Source organism: Cucurbita maxima, unplaced genomic scaffold, assembly GCF_002738345.1.
Source record: "Cucurbita maxima cultivar Rimu unplaced genomic scaffold, Cmax_1.0 Cma_Scf00012, whole genome shotgun sequence".
NCBI lineage: Eukaryota > Viridiplantae > Streptophyta > Magnoliopsida > Cucurbitales > Cucurbitaceae > Cucurbita > Cucurbita maxima.
The window spans coordinates 5,212,669-5,229,430 of record NW_019272028.1 but is presented as its reverse complement, the minus strand read 5'-3'; the positions used below and the strand labels follow the sequence as shown (position 1 = coordinate 5,229,430).

Genomic DNA, 16,762 nt, shown 5'->3' with positions numbered 1-16,762 from the left:
GGGGGGGGGGGGGGGGGGGGGGGGGGGGGGGGGGGGGGGGGGGGGGGGGGGGGGGGGGGGGGGGGGGGGGGGGGGGGGGGGGGGGGGGGGGGGGTTCCGATCCCCTATGTGCGGGTCTTCTACTAGGTCATCCTACATGGTCCCACACTCCCTTGCTCAGGGACGAGCTTCTATGGCTCAGAGGTCCTATTTAGGAGACCCCTTAGTTATCACCACTAGGTCGGGGCACGAATCACACTACCCTATCCCGCTCAGCCTAGCTCAACGATCTCGATATCAAAGTACAGTCTCGATGGTAGGTATTGGAGCTGAGAGGGAAACGGAGGTTCTGGTAACACTATTCACACTACTCAAGTCCGGTGAGCTACCTCGGTTGTCTACAGTTATCGTGGTGTCCTATTAGATCTTTCTATGGCAGATTGTGGTGACTTGGATTTGGATTCACTCGTCTCTAGGATTCTCGTGCAAAGTCTCTCAAACCTGTCATGAGCTGGAATATTGGGGTCTGGCTTTGCTGGTTATCCTTTCGTGACCTTGAATGCACAGTCTCTTAGAGGTACCATATTTTAAGTCTTGTCTAACCTACTTAGTCACAAGCGCCATAGTCTAGGCTCGTCATTTCTTCCTATTCGCAACAAGAAGACAACACAAGCAATCACGCACTTGATTAACATGCAGCAGTTCATGCAAAATTAAAAAGCTGCTCGACGAAAAGATAGCATCCATCTTTATCCAGACAAAACACATTTCTCTAGTGGAAAAATTCCACATGTCACTTGCTGGCTCTTCCACGCTCCTCCATACATTGGGTGACGCATGGCGGTGATTTTTTTCTCTTCTAGGATTTTCAAATTTCCAGAATGTTAGCATTTTCAAAGTTTCAATTCATGCACACAACTCAAATCGACATGGTTTCGCAACATCATAGAGTTTCTGTCCAGTTATGCTAACGTATTTTTCTTATATTTTTTACTAAACACAAAATGAAATAAGGACGTTTAAGGATGCGGAAAAACTCACGTTTTCCTATGTTTGATCGGTTTGCAATTCTCTAACTTGTATTCCAATTTTCGTCCTATTTTTCTTCAAGAAATACGTGTGAATCATTTTTTAGTTAATCACTTCAAAAATTTCAAACCTATCACTCAAGAAACTCTTCGAATCTAGGTAAAATCGAAATGAAAAGGTCAAAACCATACCTTGATGTGTTCTCAGGGTTTCTTGACTCGGAGTTCCTTGCCTTAGACCGATCTCCAATGGAAAATTTGGGGCAAGTCGACTTCTCTCATCTTCTTCCTCCCAAAATCCTAACCTCTTCCCTCTTCTCTCTTTTCCTTTTCATTTCTTTTTTCTTTCTCTTTCTTACTCTGTCTCAACCATTGAGACCCCTCAAGTAGGTTGACTTTGACAGGGTTTTTTACAACTATCGAGAACATAATTTCTTTCTTATTATTATGCATGTATTTTGAATCATAGGAAGGAAAACCAGGGTTGATATACCTCCTAAGCTAAGATCTTACGTAAGTGCCCTATCAATTCAACGTGCTTAGGTGTCCTAAGTGCCATTCAATCTATATGTTCAACATAGGATCCAGCTTGTTGATAAAACTCATCTCGTTTCTACACAAATCGATTCCATAAATTAGAAAGTTAAGAAGAGAATGAGAAATAGAAAGACACTAAGAAGCTTCTGCTTTTTTGGAACTCTAGATTCCATCATAATTAATTATCTATAAGGAACATATAGAGTTTCCTTAAAATAGTAAAATACATATTGATATTGTCTCACAAGTAGACAATACCACTAATTCAAAAAAGAAATCATTCAAAAACAAGATTCGTAAAAGTCAACCGAGATTTTGTTCCCTCTTGATCAAGAAACATCTTAAATAATTTCTATACAAATGTTAAGATTTGTAATGGAAAAGGACAAAAAAAACAGTATCATTAAAGGAACCACGTGAAAAGAAGATAGAAATCAAGCCAGGTTTTTAATATAGTTTCGTGCTTATAATATCTAAATGTTGTGATAGTATCTCTTATTTATATATTCGTAATCTTTTCCTTAATTAACCAACATGGGACTCCAACCATCTTTATCATTAGTTTTCAGATCCCTTCCACGCTTTTATGCTTTTTTAAGTTATTGGTTTGAATGTATATGGATTTGGGCGATAATAGTTTTGGTACTTGAAAAACATGTAGATTCAAACCACTACCATCTTTCTACCATGATACAGCCACTACCACCTTTCTCTTCAGCAAAACATGTAGCATACAAACCCTAATCCTCCATCTTCAAACCATACATTTTCTTACATAATAGAACAAGCATGAGGATTTTCATCGCTGAACATCATTATCAACCTCTCGTCGGGCGCCTCCGCAACCGAGAGTGCTTGAGTGGCGTTCTTTACGTACCCGGCAGGCGCCTTCTTGTCGTAAGCCTGAGCAACATAAGGATAAGCCACCAAGTTGTAGGGGACATAAGGCCAAAACTCAGCCTTCTTTCCTGTGCTTTGAACCCTTTTTAGGACCTTGCTTGGCTCAGCATATCCAATCACTGTTACCTTGCTTTGCTTCCTGTTCACCTCCACTGACTTCACTCCTTATCAGGAATCAGTGAAATATCAAACAAACAAGGAGAAAAGGAGTCTATATACATTGTAATTGTAATTAAGTCGTTGTTCGTGTCTTTTTAGTATTTTTTTAGTATTGTTTAACATAACTCAATTGATAATTGGTAAGAACACGTATAAATCAAAAAGTAGAAAGGGGAGACCTTTGATGGAGGAAGCAGCATTCTTAATTCTCCTTTCACACCCATCACAGTCCATCTTCACCATGATTTCTACTGTCTGTAAATCAAAATGAAACAAAATAATATCACAAACCCATTCGATTATTGAGGAGGTTGGGAGGGAATCCACGTTTGCTAATTTAGAGAATGATCATGGGTTTATTATAAGTAAGAGATACATCTCCATTGCTATGAGACATTTTGCGAAGACCCAAAAACAAATTCACGAGAGTTTATACTCAAAGTGAATAATATCATATCATTGTGGAGGTTCGTGATTCCTAACATGGTATCAGAGTCATGCCCTTGACTTAGTCATGTCAATAAAATTCTCAAACAAAGAAATTGTGAGTTTTGAAGGTATAGTCAAAAGTGACTCATGTGTCGAACAAAGGGTGTACTTTGTTCGAGGGCTCCAGAGTAAGAAGTCGAGCCTCGATTAAGGGAAGACTGTTCGAGGTCTACATAGACCTCAGAGGTGTACTTTGTTCAAGGAGAGGATTGTTGGGAGGGAATAAGAGCTATTACTCAAAGTAGACAATATCATATTATTTTGGAGTTTCGTAACCTCTGACATAGAGAAAATCATCATACATGAGCATTACCTGGTTTGGCTTTCGTCTCTTCTTTTTCCTCGAACCAAAACGGTATGAAACATAATCTGAAAGAAAATCAACTAAACCCATCTTCTAATTTTGCTTAATTGCCTGAACTTTTAGAGAGAGAGAAAGAACACCTTGAACTGTGGAAGTTTGGTCTATATGAACATATAAATAAACAAACGAAACCAAAACATAAGCTTTGAGTGCAAGTAGTGAACTCTTAGCTACAAAAAAACATTTGACGCCAATCATCGAAAGACAACTCTTTGCTACAAAAATTTTAATTGTTTTGTGTGTTGATCTCGTAATGACGGTCGGATAAGGCTTGTCATCACTCAATCAAATTTGGCTCGACTTCGTTCAATATATGGTTTAAGCCACAAACTTTAATTAGTCCAAATGAGAAAGAAGTTAATTTTGTTCTTCCAATTTTAGCTCTTTTCTTTTCTTTTCTTTTTCAAACCAATATGTCCCAACAAAGCATTTTAAACTCATTGGTGAAATGAAATATTGTAACATCAAAATGTAAATTGTCTTAAATTTTGGCAATATAATAAAAACATTCTAATTAACATTATTTAAGCCTTTCAATGATTTAGATTTGAAATTACGTCTTAGAGATAATATATTTCAATTTTTGTACCTGTATTTATACAAGTTTCAAGTATTTTATATTTTCTTTAAATGTACTGATTTTTTCAATCATATAATAAAATAGGTAATGGCCCACCATTTTATACTTGAATAGATGGGTAGATAGAATAAAATATGAATCATAAAGATTTAATGAAAGTGTTATATAATACTTAACTTTATATTTAGAAATTTGAGATTCCATAAATAAAATGTTAATCATATAAAATTTTAATAAATCATATTCTTCAATAAAAAGACATTATCAAAGATTTCTAAAGCATTTCACATTACTCTAGCTCATTATTTGTCATACCTCAAATTTTGATGCATCAAAAGACGGAATGTAACTACTAGACTATGCAATAAAAGATGGATGTATGAGAAAACAATGGAAGAAAATCGCCATATAATTTCGATTGAATTGAAAGTGAAAAAAAAAATCAACGTAAAATGGAATACATGCACTTATGCTTGGATTGTTCGTTAAAAAAGGAAACGAGCTTAGGTCGAGATGCAAAAAATAAATGTGGAATGCTGACTACAATATGTGTGGACCAACAGACAAACACCTCGGGTCAACTTTTCTCTATGGCTACTAAGCTCTTGAATCATCCCCTCACCTCAACTAGCATTGTCACGCAGCTGAAAAAGAAATTGTAGAAAGGGATGAGTATATAAATATATCGAGTAAGCAACATATTTGTAGGTTCTTGTCACATCCTTGACATAGCAAGAAACCACGAGCTTTACTCTAGGCTCTAGGGATATAACTCTTTCTATTCATAGGCTTGAGTAGCTAGCTTGGCTTTTGCAGTGGTAACCGATATCTGTAGATGATGCACTACCTCAAAGGACTTCATACCAGGTGGGGACAGTATGGTGAGTACAAGTCTGCTTGTCTTCCATTGGAGGTTAGCTAGCGAACCCATCCAATAAGTCATGTAGTCGCCCAAGGTTGGGGAGTGCAACCCCTAGTATGTGCCATCTCCACTAGCTACCCGCATAATCAATGTCCACTCACAGGACGAATCCTCTGTATTAGGTAATTACTCTCTACTCACATGATCAACGCCCAACTACAGGACAAATCTACTGCGCTGGGTAATCTAACAAACTACTCAGTCAAATGTCCCTAACCAACCTTATGTCTAGCTCAACAATTTCGTACCGGAGTGAGAAGGGAAGTAGAAGTTCCTCAAACACATACCGACTGCTATAGGCCTAGGAGGCTACCTTTGTCTTCTAGAGTGGTTGTGGTGGTTTATTAGATCTCTAGGGTGGTTTGACAATCTTAACATGGTTTTACGTCTCAAGAAATCTCAATTTCAACTCTCTAAGTTTGGATGGTCTCACCCTTGGATCGTATCCCACGATTCTTCTGTGCCCAGACAACTAGAGGCACATGACCAAGGAGGATGGTGCATCATCCAAGACACCACAGAGATGTGCATGAAAATCAAGATGAGGCATAAGCAAGACAAAGACAACAATGTCAATGTAAGTGTCAAGGTCGAGCAAGGCCCCATACCTTAACCTCAAAAGTCGAGGTTCTAGAGAAAATTAAGGCATGCGACTCTAGAGTTAAGTTGGTCCATATATTGCCAACTTTTGTGTCAATCGAACACTAGATGAATGTTCCACGAGGTCGTATGATCGTTCGCTAAAATCACGTCTACTCTAGAAAGATTGAAAATGCCTTAAAATGTACCTTACGGGGAGACATAGTGTTAGCTCTCCATCACCCCTGGGCCTTGTGGCCTAACCGAGCTACCGTATTTCACAGCATGGGCGAGCGTCGCGAGATGACGTCTTGATGGGAATGAACTCTTCATCCTTGTAGTGGAAGTATTGGGAACCGTTTTGATTTTATTAAGAATTAAAAGAAAGCAATAAATATGAGAGCAAAAATTCTACCTTTGTAGAAACGGAAGCTTGCAAACTTCCTTGATATATTGCAACAATACAAAAGTTCTTTCACATTCCACAAGTTCTTCCTTACTATGACTCGAACACAAAACCAAAGCTTGTGGGAGCCTCTTGAAAGAAAATCCTAAAGAAATTGAGAGAGGAAAGTTTCTAGATAATTCTCCTTAGGATAAAATGTGAGAGATTGGTGACATTTTGGCTCAACCCAAGGCTCTTAGTGTAGAAGCAAGTTGGCTAGAGTCCCAGAGTCGATCATCGTCATCATCTTGGTTCTCATAAACCTACCCATGCATCGTGATCAATCCCATGTCTCGAGATAACTCGGGCATCTTGGCTTGCTCGAGCAAGTCTATTGGAACTTGCCAATTTGTCTCTCATAACAATGGGACATCCTGAACACCCACTCATCCAAATTCTATCAAGGCATTGGACCCTCTCGAGTTTATGTCAAATCAGTTACAAAATTTGATCCAGATAGTGGGTGAATAATTCAACCTTCGACATTAGGCCCAATGTCAAAACACTCGTTCCGTCTGACACTGTTCTTGAAGGACCCATTTCAAAGGAAGTTGTCTGAAATGCTCGTCTCGCAATGCTTGTCCACACTGTGATACCCGTATGCGCCACAGGGTAGCTCACTTAGGCCACATGGCCCAAGGGTGGTGAAAAGTATCGCAATCGCAATATTCTTGGCAGTGGACTAGCAATTGTGTGTCACTTACTCTCAGCACTAAGTGAGTCAAGCCAATTCATAATCGCGTCGCCTACGGCCCGACAACATAGGGTTAAGTCTTTGGTCCCATTTTGAGAAGAAGGTTTTAGAAAATGGGGGTAGAGAGGCTTTTGAAAAAGAGTTTGAAAGCAAGATTTGAATGAAAGTTTAAAAGAAATGTTATAGGCTATAAGCGACAAAGACAATATAGACTTCGATAACATATTACTTCAGGTAGGAAGAATTTGAAAACTAGTTGCATCCCTTTATGTACATTTTGAGACAATTCAATTTTGGCAAGCCTAGACATGATTTCACTGAACAATCATGCAATTTTTGGGTAGGAAGAATTGATGATTAGTCGCATCCCCCTAGAGTACGTTTTGAGGCGATTCAGGTCTGGCAGGACTAGACATGATTTTACCGAACAGTCATACAAACAAAAAATATAATAGTAAGGCAATACAACATAAAATCAAATAGAGGGTTTTGCATGGCATGGGCAACACGCCCTAGACGAGCATGATCGTGACATTCTCCCCCCATCTAATTGGTTGACGTCCCTGTCAACTGGCTATTTTTGAACTCAGTGATATGAATTGCATCGAAGTCTCGGTTTTCAACGCATTCCCAGCTTATTTCTTCTATAGGGAGGTTCTTCCATTTGACCAAGAATTCTTGAATCCTATATACAGGTCCTCCCAGTTTCTTACTCTGCCGGCTAAGATTTCTTCTACTTCCTTGGTTTCCTTCTATTCTAGATCGATACCAAGTCTAGTGATGGCTTTTTGGTGGATGTTGCTTGGATCGGGGTGGTAAGGCTTTAGGTTACTCACATGAATTACTGAGTGAATTCTCACCCATGTAGGCAACGTGACTCTGTAAGATGTAGCCTTCATCTTTTTTAGAACTTCGACCAGTCCTTCATATTTTTGAACAAGTGTTTGGTCCTTTCGACTGCAGAATCTAATTAGTTCAAGCATTAATTTGATAGGGACTTGATCCCCTACTCGAAATTGTAGGGGACAACGCTTCCTATCCGCCCATTTCTTTATGTATTTGGAAGCTTTCTACAAATAAGCTCAAGCTATATCTTTTGTGTGCTTCCATTCTCTTTGTGAAGTCTTGAGCTTGAGGATTTTTCCGTGCATATGGAAGATCATAATATGGGGCAAGGTTGGTTGTCGTCCACTTATAATTTCAAAAGGGCTCTTCTCGGTAAACGAACTCGTTTGGCAATTGTAGCAGAATTGAGCCACATCTAGCAGTTGTATCCAATTCTTCTGACGATTGTCAACAAAGTGACGCAAGTATTCTTCGAGCAAGCAGTTGAACTATTATGTCTGTTCGTTAGTTTGAGGATGGTAGCTTGATAAGATGTTTAAAGTTGTCTCCAGGAATGTGAATAACTCGATCCATAAGATTTCGATGAATCTATCGTCTCTGTCCCTAACGATGCTCGACATAATTTCCCATAACTTCACAATATGTTTGAAGAACAATTGGGCTGTTAATTCGATCGAGCACATGCTGGGGGTGGAAACGAACATGACATATTTCTAGAACTGGACTATGATAACTAAGATGACTTCATATTTGCCTACTTTTGGGAGGTGTATTATGAAGTCTAGTGACAAACTTTCCCAAGGCCTTGTTGGCACTTGTAGGGGTTCAAGGAGTCCCAAGACCTTGGCCTTCTCGACTTTATCTTGTTGGTAGGTGAGACACGTCTTTGTATACTGCATTATGTCATCACGCATGTTTGGCCAAAAGTACCATTTCTTGACCAATGCATTAGTTCGTTGCCATCTAGGGTGTCTGGTCCATAAAGTATCGTGATATTCCTCGATGAGCTTCTTCCTCAATTTTCCGTTCTTGAGACATACAATATGTTTTCTTTTGTCAGTAGAAGGTTTCCCTCGAACCAAAACTGTCTAGTCTTCCCAACTTTTGCTAGATCAACAATAGCTTTGGTCGAAGAGTCTTTATACAAGTGTTCCCTTAGGATGTCGCGCATCGACCCATCGATCTTACTTAAATGAATATGGGCTAACAAGCACAGGACCGTATGTTTGGTCTTCTTACTCAGTATGTCGACCATTTGATTAGTCTTTCCTATTTTATGTTCGAACCTAAAGTCGAACTCTACTATAATTCTTGTCATCAAGCTTGTTTTGACGTCAACTTCAATAGGTCAAAGAAGTGATAAATGACACTATTATCCCTCTTTACTACGAAATGGGATCCCAAAACATATTGTTTCCAAACACTCTGGACAATGGAGGACAAGTATTTCTTTTTTGTGAAATTATGATAACCTTTGCCATACAACACCAAACACCAAACTCATAATTTGATTATTAGACTTTTTTTTTTTTTTTTTTACAAAATCTTTAATTCACAAGAATTATTCTACCATTTCAAAAATTTTTAAAAACGGCTTTTTGAGTTGGAGTAACCGTCCAATGACCCCATCCCAACGTAGTTAACAAGTCAATATTTCCCGCCAAATCCCAATCCTGTCCTTTCTCTCTCCAATGACCTCCTCACTCCTCCTCTCTCTCCTCCCTCTCTCCCGAAGCCATCGTCGACGCTTCCGAGATCCTCAAGGACTCCGGCTTCTCCTCCATGGCTCTCAATCTCCAGCTCGCTTCCCACTACCTCCTCCCTCACCATCTTCTCCCCCGCTGACTCCGCCTTCTCCCACTCCCCCCAGCCGCCCCTCTCCCTTCTCCAGTACCACCTCCTCCCTCACGCCTTATCTTTTCAGAGCCTCCGGTATCTACCCTCCGGCGCCAAGATCTCCACCATGCTTTCCGGCCGATTCCTCACCTCACTAACATTGATGATCGGATTTCACTCAACAATGTTACGTTGATAGCCGCCGCTCTACAACGATGGATCTCTCTCATAATCTTTGGAGTGGAGAAGTTCTTCAATCCGTTCTTCGAGAGTTGGGACGTGTATACAAGAGAATCATCCAGCCAGATCTTGACTGCCGCGATTCTTCAATTCAGAGCCATCCGATCGAGCCTCTGGCGGCGGCGTTGAGAAACAAAGGCTTATCGGTGATGGCTTCTTTTCTCTAGCTGCAGTTTCTAGGGTTTCATAAACAACTGGGCGTTGACGATTTTCGTTCCGCTCGACGGTTCTTTGATGAATCGTGTTGGTAATTTCTTGGATTGGAGATCAATCTTTTTCTGGCATGTTGTCCCCTGCAAGCTACGATGGTCGGATCTGGCAGAATTTTTGGACGGAACTGAAATAAGGACGTACTTGAGAGGATTTAGCATGAATGTGAATCGGAGTGGTGGTGTTTTGATGGTGAACAACATGTCGGTTATCTTTCCTGACATGTTCTACAGCGAGGGGATAGTCGTTCATGGCATTGGGGGGATGCTTGAGATGCAAAAGAAAACGAAAAGATCTGAAATGGGGATGCAAGTGAAAGCGACACAAATAAAGCTGTAGCACATTACCATTTCTCTGTTTTCAGGTAATGAATTGTTCATATTCTGATCTGGAATTGTTCATCATCTGTATCTGTCTGTTTCATTTGATTCTATTTTGTTCTGATTGTATGATATGTTTCTACTTTCTGGATCAATTTTGTTCTAATCTTTTCAAAAACAATTTATATTGCATGACATCTATACACATGAGACGATTAGATAAATCTTTCCAGACGCACAAATATTCATATGCAAGTAATCAATAATCAATAACACAAAAAGCATTAGAGGGTTAGAAGTACCGACTTCTTTTGAGTTCCTTGGCTAATCAAGAGTATAAAGATACTTCATATTTTGCTATCAAAATCTTCCCATATCTCACCACATCTTCCACCCATTTTGCAGAAAGATTCAAAACGACATCAAATAAGAGAATCATCTTCGGTTGATATCAACAAATTGACAGCTTTTCCAACCCTTCCATAGTGAATGTCAACCGTGCAATGGTGCCTTTCTTAGTCTATCGAGTTTCTCAACCAGAAGTAAAGCTGTATCCTGTCTGCCCTCATCAAGAAGAGCCTGTTTCAGATTGCTAAACATTGTTGCTGGCGGCCGAATACCCAAATCCAGCATCTCTTCAAAGTATTTGCAGGCACACTCTAACTTGTTCTCGTGGCACAAGCTGTTAATCAATGTTGAAAACATATGCATTCCCGGAAGAACTCCTCTGGCCTTCATTTGATCCCAAATCTGAATCGCCATGTCTACTCGCTCCTTATTACATAACATTCTCACCATGATTTCATACGTACTCAAAGTTGGTTCACACCCCGGCTCCCTACTCATTCTCTCGAAAACAGAATAAGCTTCTTTTGATCTCCCAGCCTTTATCAAATGATGTAATATGATGTCATAAGTCCTCGAATTTGGACCGACGCCTAGTTTTTTCATGTCGTTAACCGTTCTATATGCATCAGCCATCTTCATTGACCAGCAGTAAGCCCCCACCACGGCATTATAGGTCGGTGCCTCCGGAGCATAGCCACTCGACTTTGATTGTTCGAAAAACTCTAGAGCCTCATTCAATCTTTTCTCAGAGCCCAAACCATTGATTAAGGTACAGAACACATGAGGTGATGGCTTGACATTCTTAGCTTTCATTTTGTGAAACAACTGAATAGCTTCATCATACTTCTTTGCCTTGCAATGAGCATTGATAACTATACCGAACGCCACGACGTCCGGTTCGAACCCGTCGTCTCTCATCTCCCTATAAACCTCATTCAACCTCAACAAATTCTGCTCCTGACCCCATCCTTCTAATAGAATTGTGTAAGACTTGATATCAGGCTTGAACCTTCTGTGCTTCATTTTATCAAACACCTCTTGTGCATGCCCAACGTTTCTCGATTTGCTCAGGGTGTCAATTAGTCTATTGAAATCTGATATTCCCAGTTGGAATCCAAACTTCTCCATCTTCTCAAATGCCTCGATTGCTTCTTTAACCTTTCTAGCTCGTGCATATCTCCGAGAAATTAAAGCAAATGTTTCTCTACTCAAAATCCCTTTCCGTTTCATATCATTCACCAAATTCCAAATCACATTGAACTGTTTGATCTTACCTAGTGATTCAATTAACGAGTTGTAGCTCTCCGTTGTGTGTTTGAAGCCTTTCTGCTTCTCCGCCCACCTGAAAAACGCCAGCGCAAGAAATCCCGCATTGCTCATCTTCTTCAGCACCTCGACAACCAGAGCCGGTGACACCTCGATTGAAGCACCATCAAGCAATGATTCAATGCAAGAACTAGGGCTTTTCGTAAGTAACTTACAGATTTTTTCAGCATCCTGGGCAATTTCAGCACTTGCTATGATTGAAATTTCGTCGGCTTCCGAATCCTGTTTGCTGTGCTCTGTACCATGATCGCTGAAATGGTGAGAGGCGTAACTTCGATTCGGAATAACCCCAGTTGAATGATCATTGCAACGAGACGAAGTACAGATTGGCGTTTGGTTTCTGGTAATTGCTGGTGAACGCGAAACTGATCTCGATGAACCAGTAGTGTAAGAAGAAGATCGTAGCGAGTGGAAAGAACTTGTTCTTCGAGGTAATCTACGAAGCGAACTGAGGGATTGACGAAAACCCATTGGAAAATCAGCGAATACAAGTTAAAGACAGCAGCTTAACGAGAGATGAAGAAGAGAAATAAAAAAAAAGTTTGGAGCTTTGAGGAACGATGCGATGAAGGATGTTCGCTCCAGATCCCTTTGCGGCCGTTTATACTTCAACCTCAACTTCAGCTTGTAAATCGGGAATTTAAATAGGTGTTTTTTTTTTTTTTTTTTTTGGTCAAATTTATCCTAAAATTAATAGAGAAAGAGGGTGATTGGCAACACAAAAATTGAGAATTTAATGAATGAATTATAACTCAAATCCATAAATAAAAAAAGCAATTCAGAGTGAGGTTTGGAAGTGGTAGTAAGGGAAAAATAGTGGTATTGTTTGAATAAATTGTGGGGCTCTTAAATAAATACATTATGTTTCCCAAAACCTCAACAATATGCATCTTGTTTCCTCATCTTCTCTAACCTGTTATGAACATGGCTAAGTCCCCACCCCCAAAATCTGAATATTTTGATTTCATGTATCCATTTACCTCACAGGCTTCTGAAAATGATGCGCCAGGACCTGCGACCGAGTCGAGCCCTGGCTCAATCTTTTCATTCTATTGCCTTTCATTGGCATTGATTCGGTTGGGCGTTCCAGTCGTTCAGAAGGTTCTTCACAGACTCTTCAAACTTCTTAGCTTGAGATCCAGATTTCAAGATATTGACATCACTCCATTGAGAGCAGGGATCCATCCACCAGTTCCTTCGACCCGAGCACCATGCTCCAGGAGTAAGTTGGTTGCGTCCCCGCTCCAAGAGTTTTTTATCGACCATGTCCAGCACGGTGTCATCTTTATGGAACTTTCGAGCAAAGGCAGCTCCACTTTCAGCCATGACATCGAAATTTGATGCATTGAAGAAAAGGGGTTCCATCTTTGGAGGATCATCCCACATCATAAATCTTAGATTACTATTGACAGTTGTGTTCTTGAACTCATTTGAATTGCAAATGACAGAGTGAAAGTATCCTTCTTGTGATAACACAATGTTGTTAAAATACATGAGAAGCGTCCGAGGAAGGTTATCCCATCCAAGAACGCAATATTCGAGAAACGATCGACTTAGGATGAACCAAGGGGAACCTGCAACCACGCACGAGGTAACGTCATCGTAGGTACAATATCCTTCACCAGGCTAGTACAAGTAGAATGTTGATAGCTACATAAACAATACTCGAGGAGCGAAACACGGAGGAACAAGAAGATGATGAAAAACAAGACAAAATCAACTCAACCTGTAAATATTTTGAAAGCATCAGGGGTCGGCCGCCTCTCGGTGGCATGAAATATTTGAGTTCTCCTTGCCAAATATAACCCTGGATCAACAACAATTGGCTGGATCCTCTGACCTCTGCATCACCAAAAAAACTGACTATATCATACTTCAATTCAACCATAAGCAGTATATAATGCAGATTGGTATTTGCTTACTCTTTCCACCCAAGGTCGCTCGTATGATCTATGAAATTGAGATCTCTTCTAACAGACGAAAACACGTGTGACAGATCTGAAGGCACATATATGAAAGACATTACTACGCAAGGAAAATGAACGACACTCGAAGAAATCATTTCTGTGTCAAATAACTTTTAAAACTTCCCACAGCCTCTAAGAATTGCATTTCAAATAATGAATATCATTGATATTCATCCTTCTATAGGAATCATTTCAATGCAGTACCCTTACGAGTCAGGAAAGGTCTTTCAATTTTTCACCCCCTAACCTTTCGAGCCCATTGTTTACAACACTCTTGGGCAGCAATCTGACCCGACATATATATACATTCCTGAGTGTCTGGGCTAGCTTTCACACACCTATTTTCACGAAACAACGGTCTAACTCTGCTACATCTAGTTGCCAAGGTAACTTGTAGGATTATTTTTCTTTTTTCAGCAAGCGGTAACTTGATATCAAATCCTAAATAGACACCCATCATAGCTAGAACCTAATCCCTCTTAGCCATTTATGCAAAGATTAAAAAGAAAAGAAGCAAATTTTATGAGCACAATGCAAAGAAACGAAATGAATGCTAAATCAGTTAATCAGGGTTGCCATGGAAATGTTCAAATTTCGTACGAAAGTTCAGTCCAGATATAGCAGCATATCAGCGCCAAACCTCGAACATTAGAACAGCGATAAAAAACATCAATCTAAACAAAGCTACATCAGTTTCCTCACATACAGAAGCGAATAGTGTCTATAATCTCCAACAGAGTAATTCTAGAGAATCAACCGCACAAAAACTTCACAGATACAAATGGCTCAAGATGTACAAAATTCTCAAGATTGAATATTTGCCACCGTAACAGTCAAACCCACTACTAGGAAATAACGACCTCTTTAGACTTTTCCTTTCGAGCTTCACCCCAAGGTTTTTAAAACACGGCTGCTAGAGAAAGATTTTCACACCCTTATAAAGAATGTTTCGTTCTCCTCCCTAACCGATGTGGGATCTCACAGCCACTCTACTTAAATCAATGAATCTTAATCAATCAAAAAGACCCTAAAATCACTTGAGAGCTCTCTTAATCTACTTGAATCCATACAGACCATCGAGTTCTAATGACTTTGTTCACTGATACTTTAGGAAATGCAACAACAAAAAACAGATATCCATCCAACAGTCAACCTAAATATGAACAAAAAGTACCATATATAAACCATAATTGGCTAAGCCTATAAGAATCCTCCAACAAATTTCATTACCTCTGTTAATTACAGGTTAGTAAATCAAAGCTTTTTCAACAATTAATATTCACATATATACCTCCCCTGGATGAAGAAGAACCAAACAAACAACACAACAGTTACCAAATAGGCATATATATTAAACGCAACAAGAAACAATTACCCAATTAGCATTACCATCCTGACTGATTAGCGGGTAATCCGTGGCACTCAAAGTGATAAACCAGTCCCAACCACTCTCAATTTTGAGAAGAATCGCCGCAGCATGAAGAATCGTGGCAATGTTAGACGACCCCATGTAGGAGATTCGATCAGGCTTTCCAACAACATCAACATTCTCGAAGGCACGAATCGCTGGCACCGACTTAACCGCCACAGCGAGCTGCAGCCGCTCATCGTTGGAAGCATCCGCCGCGAGATGCAGAAGGTATCGATTTCTAGGGTGGTAGACGGCAAGCAACAGCCTGAAGATTCGGTCCTTGTCGCCGCGGCTACCGGAAATATAATAGGCAAATGCTGGAGGATATGGAGGTCCATGGTGGACTATTGAAGGAATGGATCGCGGAGAACTGAATGCAGAAATGGAAGAGAATAAGAGAAGGAGAAGAGAAAGGAACACGGCGGAGAAGAGAGTGAAAAGCCATTTCTTCTCAGCACCCATGACGGCGATCGTCGCTCTGGTTTTGATTTTTTCACTTTCTGGTGATTGAAATTGCAGTGGTGTGATGATGACGACGATGATTCAACTGGGTGGGGCATATGGGTAACCGTCAATTCAAGAAATTGGATGGTGAGATTCAAATATAATTTAGGTTTTCGGATTGTTTTAGGGAAATGGGTCCGCCGTAGATCTTCGATTCTTTGGCGATTCGGGTTGAGAAAACTGCTTCCCGGCGACTCCGCTCCGACGAAGATCTGGGATTCAAGAACACGCAGTAAAAAGATGAAAAAACTACGAAACCCACATTGTTCTGTTCGTAATTTCACTCTGTTTCTCTCCCGCTAACTCAGAAATCAAAAGTTCCTTCTCCCTCCTCTTCTACTTCTTCCTTGGAAATCTGTTGGGAAATCGCTGGATAGGGTTTTCAGATCAGATTTGCAGCGATTTTATGAAGAAATAAGAGATTGAGATTATGTGGGAAAATGGGTTTTCTGTCTGCCTACCTTCTCTCTGCTCAAGTTTTCATTTTTTTTTTGTTTTTCTTTTTCATTAATGTTTGACAAGATGCACATTAAGCAGCTGAGGCAAAAGACTTAGCCATTTCACGCGCTTTATGCGCGATTAGGAACAAACTAACCTAATTATTAATCATTTATGATTTGATTTTGTGTGTCTTAAAGTTCAATCGCTTGAGAGAGAATGGGAAAAGTTTTCAAATGATATTAAGTATATACTAAGCTTCCAAGACATTTTTCTTGAAGGCTTCAAGAATGTATTTGGAGGAGATTCTTATATCCAAGGGTAAAATTGTAAATTCATTTCTTTTATTTTTTAAATGTGTGGGGGTTGTAATGATTGAGGAAGACTTGTTAGCCTAATCTTCTTTTTTTTCTTTTTTCTTTTGGACTTTTGTTTCATATAAGATGGTTGTAAACCATGAAATTTGAAAATTGAGAAATATAATGATTGGGAAATGGTTGAAGGATGGAAAATGATGGGTAGATCATAAATAGATTGTTTAATTCATATATTATCGATCGATATTCAAATTCGGACTTAGTTAGGAGGGTTTCTGTAACACTAAGTTTTTCTCGACTTCGTTGCCACTATCATCTACATC

The 16,762-nt window shown here is 39.8% G+C and overlaps 3 protein-coding genes and 1 pseudogene across 3 annotated transcripts; 1 reads left to right on the top strand and 3 right to left on the bottom strand.

Moving 5' to 3' along the window:
• Positions 1–2,181: 2,181 nt before the first annotated feature.
• LOC111487017 (heavy metal-associated isoprenylated plant protein 20-like) lies at positions 2,182–3,541 on the bottom strand. The gene is made up of 3 exons (XM_023134221.1): positions 3,406–3,541; positions 2,783–2,858; positions 2,182–2,608 (listed from the first exon to the last, which is right to left on the bottom strand). Exons 1-3 carry the CDS (start codon positions 3,484–3,486, stop codon positions 2,316–2,318), a joined length of 450 nt encoding a protein of 149 aa, XP_022989989.1. The 5' UTR covers positions 3,487–3,541; the 3' UTR covers positions 2,182–2,315.
• A 5,676-nt stretch (positions 3,542–9,217) lies between these two features.
• On the top strand, positions 9,218–10,211 carry LOC111487592 (annotated as a pseudogene).
• Positions 10,212–10,335: 124 nt separating this feature from the next.
• Positions 10,336–12,492, bottom strand: LOC111487007 (pentatricopeptide repeat-containing protein At1g71060, mitochondrial). The gene has a single exon (XM_023134210.1). It carries the CDS (start codon positions 12,271–12,273, stop codon positions 10,621–10,623), a length of 1,653 nt encoding a protein of 550 aa, XP_022989978.1. The 5' UTR covers positions 12,274–12,492; the 3' UTR covers positions 10,336–10,620.
• Positions 12,493–12,605: 113 nt separating this feature from the next.
• LOC111487010 (beta-glucuronosyltransferase GlcAT14A-like) lies at positions 12,606–16,320 on the bottom strand. The gene is made up of 4 exons (XM_023134212.1): positions 15,159–16,320; positions 13,725–13,800; positions 13,529–13,644; positions 12,606–13,376 (listed from the first exon to the last, which is right to left on the bottom strand). Exons 1-4 carry the CDS (start codon positions 15,640–15,642, stop codon positions 12,862–12,864), a joined length of 1,191 nt encoding a protein of 396 aa, XP_022989980.1. The 5' UTR covers positions 15,643–16,320; the 3' UTR covers positions 12,606–12,861.
• Positions 16,321–16,762: the final 442 nt, after the last annotated feature.

What these genes read in the sequence shown, in the direction of transcription:
- LOC111487007 (XM_023134210.1), bottom strand. Translation starts at nt 12,273, where the DNA reads ATGGGTTTTCGTCAATCCCTCAGTTCGCTTCGTAGATTACCTCGAAGA.
- LOC111487017 (XM_023134221.1), bottom strand. Translation starts at nt 3,486, where the DNA reads ATGGGTTTAGTTGATTTTCTTTCAGATTATGTTTCATACCGTTTTGGT. An exon ending in AGAGACGAAAGCCAAACCAG is followed by an intron (nt 2,859 to 3,405) that starts GTAATGCTCATG and finishes TTTGATTTACAG; the next exon opens with ACAGTAGAAATCATGGTGAA. An exon ending in TGCTGCTTCCTCCATCAAAG is followed by an intron (nt 2,609 to 2,782) that starts GTCTCCCCTTTC and finishes ATTCCTGATAAG; the next exon opens with GAGTGAAGTCAGTGGAGGTG.
- LOC111487010 (XM_023134212.1), bottom strand. Translation starts at nt 15,642, where the DNA reads ATGGGTGCTGAGAAGAAATGGCTTTTCACTCTCTTCTCCGCCGTGTTC. An exon ending in CCCGCTAATCAGTCAGGATG is followed by an intron (nt 13,801 to 15,158) that starts GTAATGCTAATT and finishes ATGTGCCTTCAG; the next exon opens with ATCTGTCACACGTGTTTTCG. An exon ending in AGCGACCTTGGGTGGAAAGA is followed by an intron (nt 13,645 to 13,724) that starts GTAAGCAAATAC and finishes TTGGTGATGCAG; the next exon opens with AGGTCAGAGGATCCAGCCAA.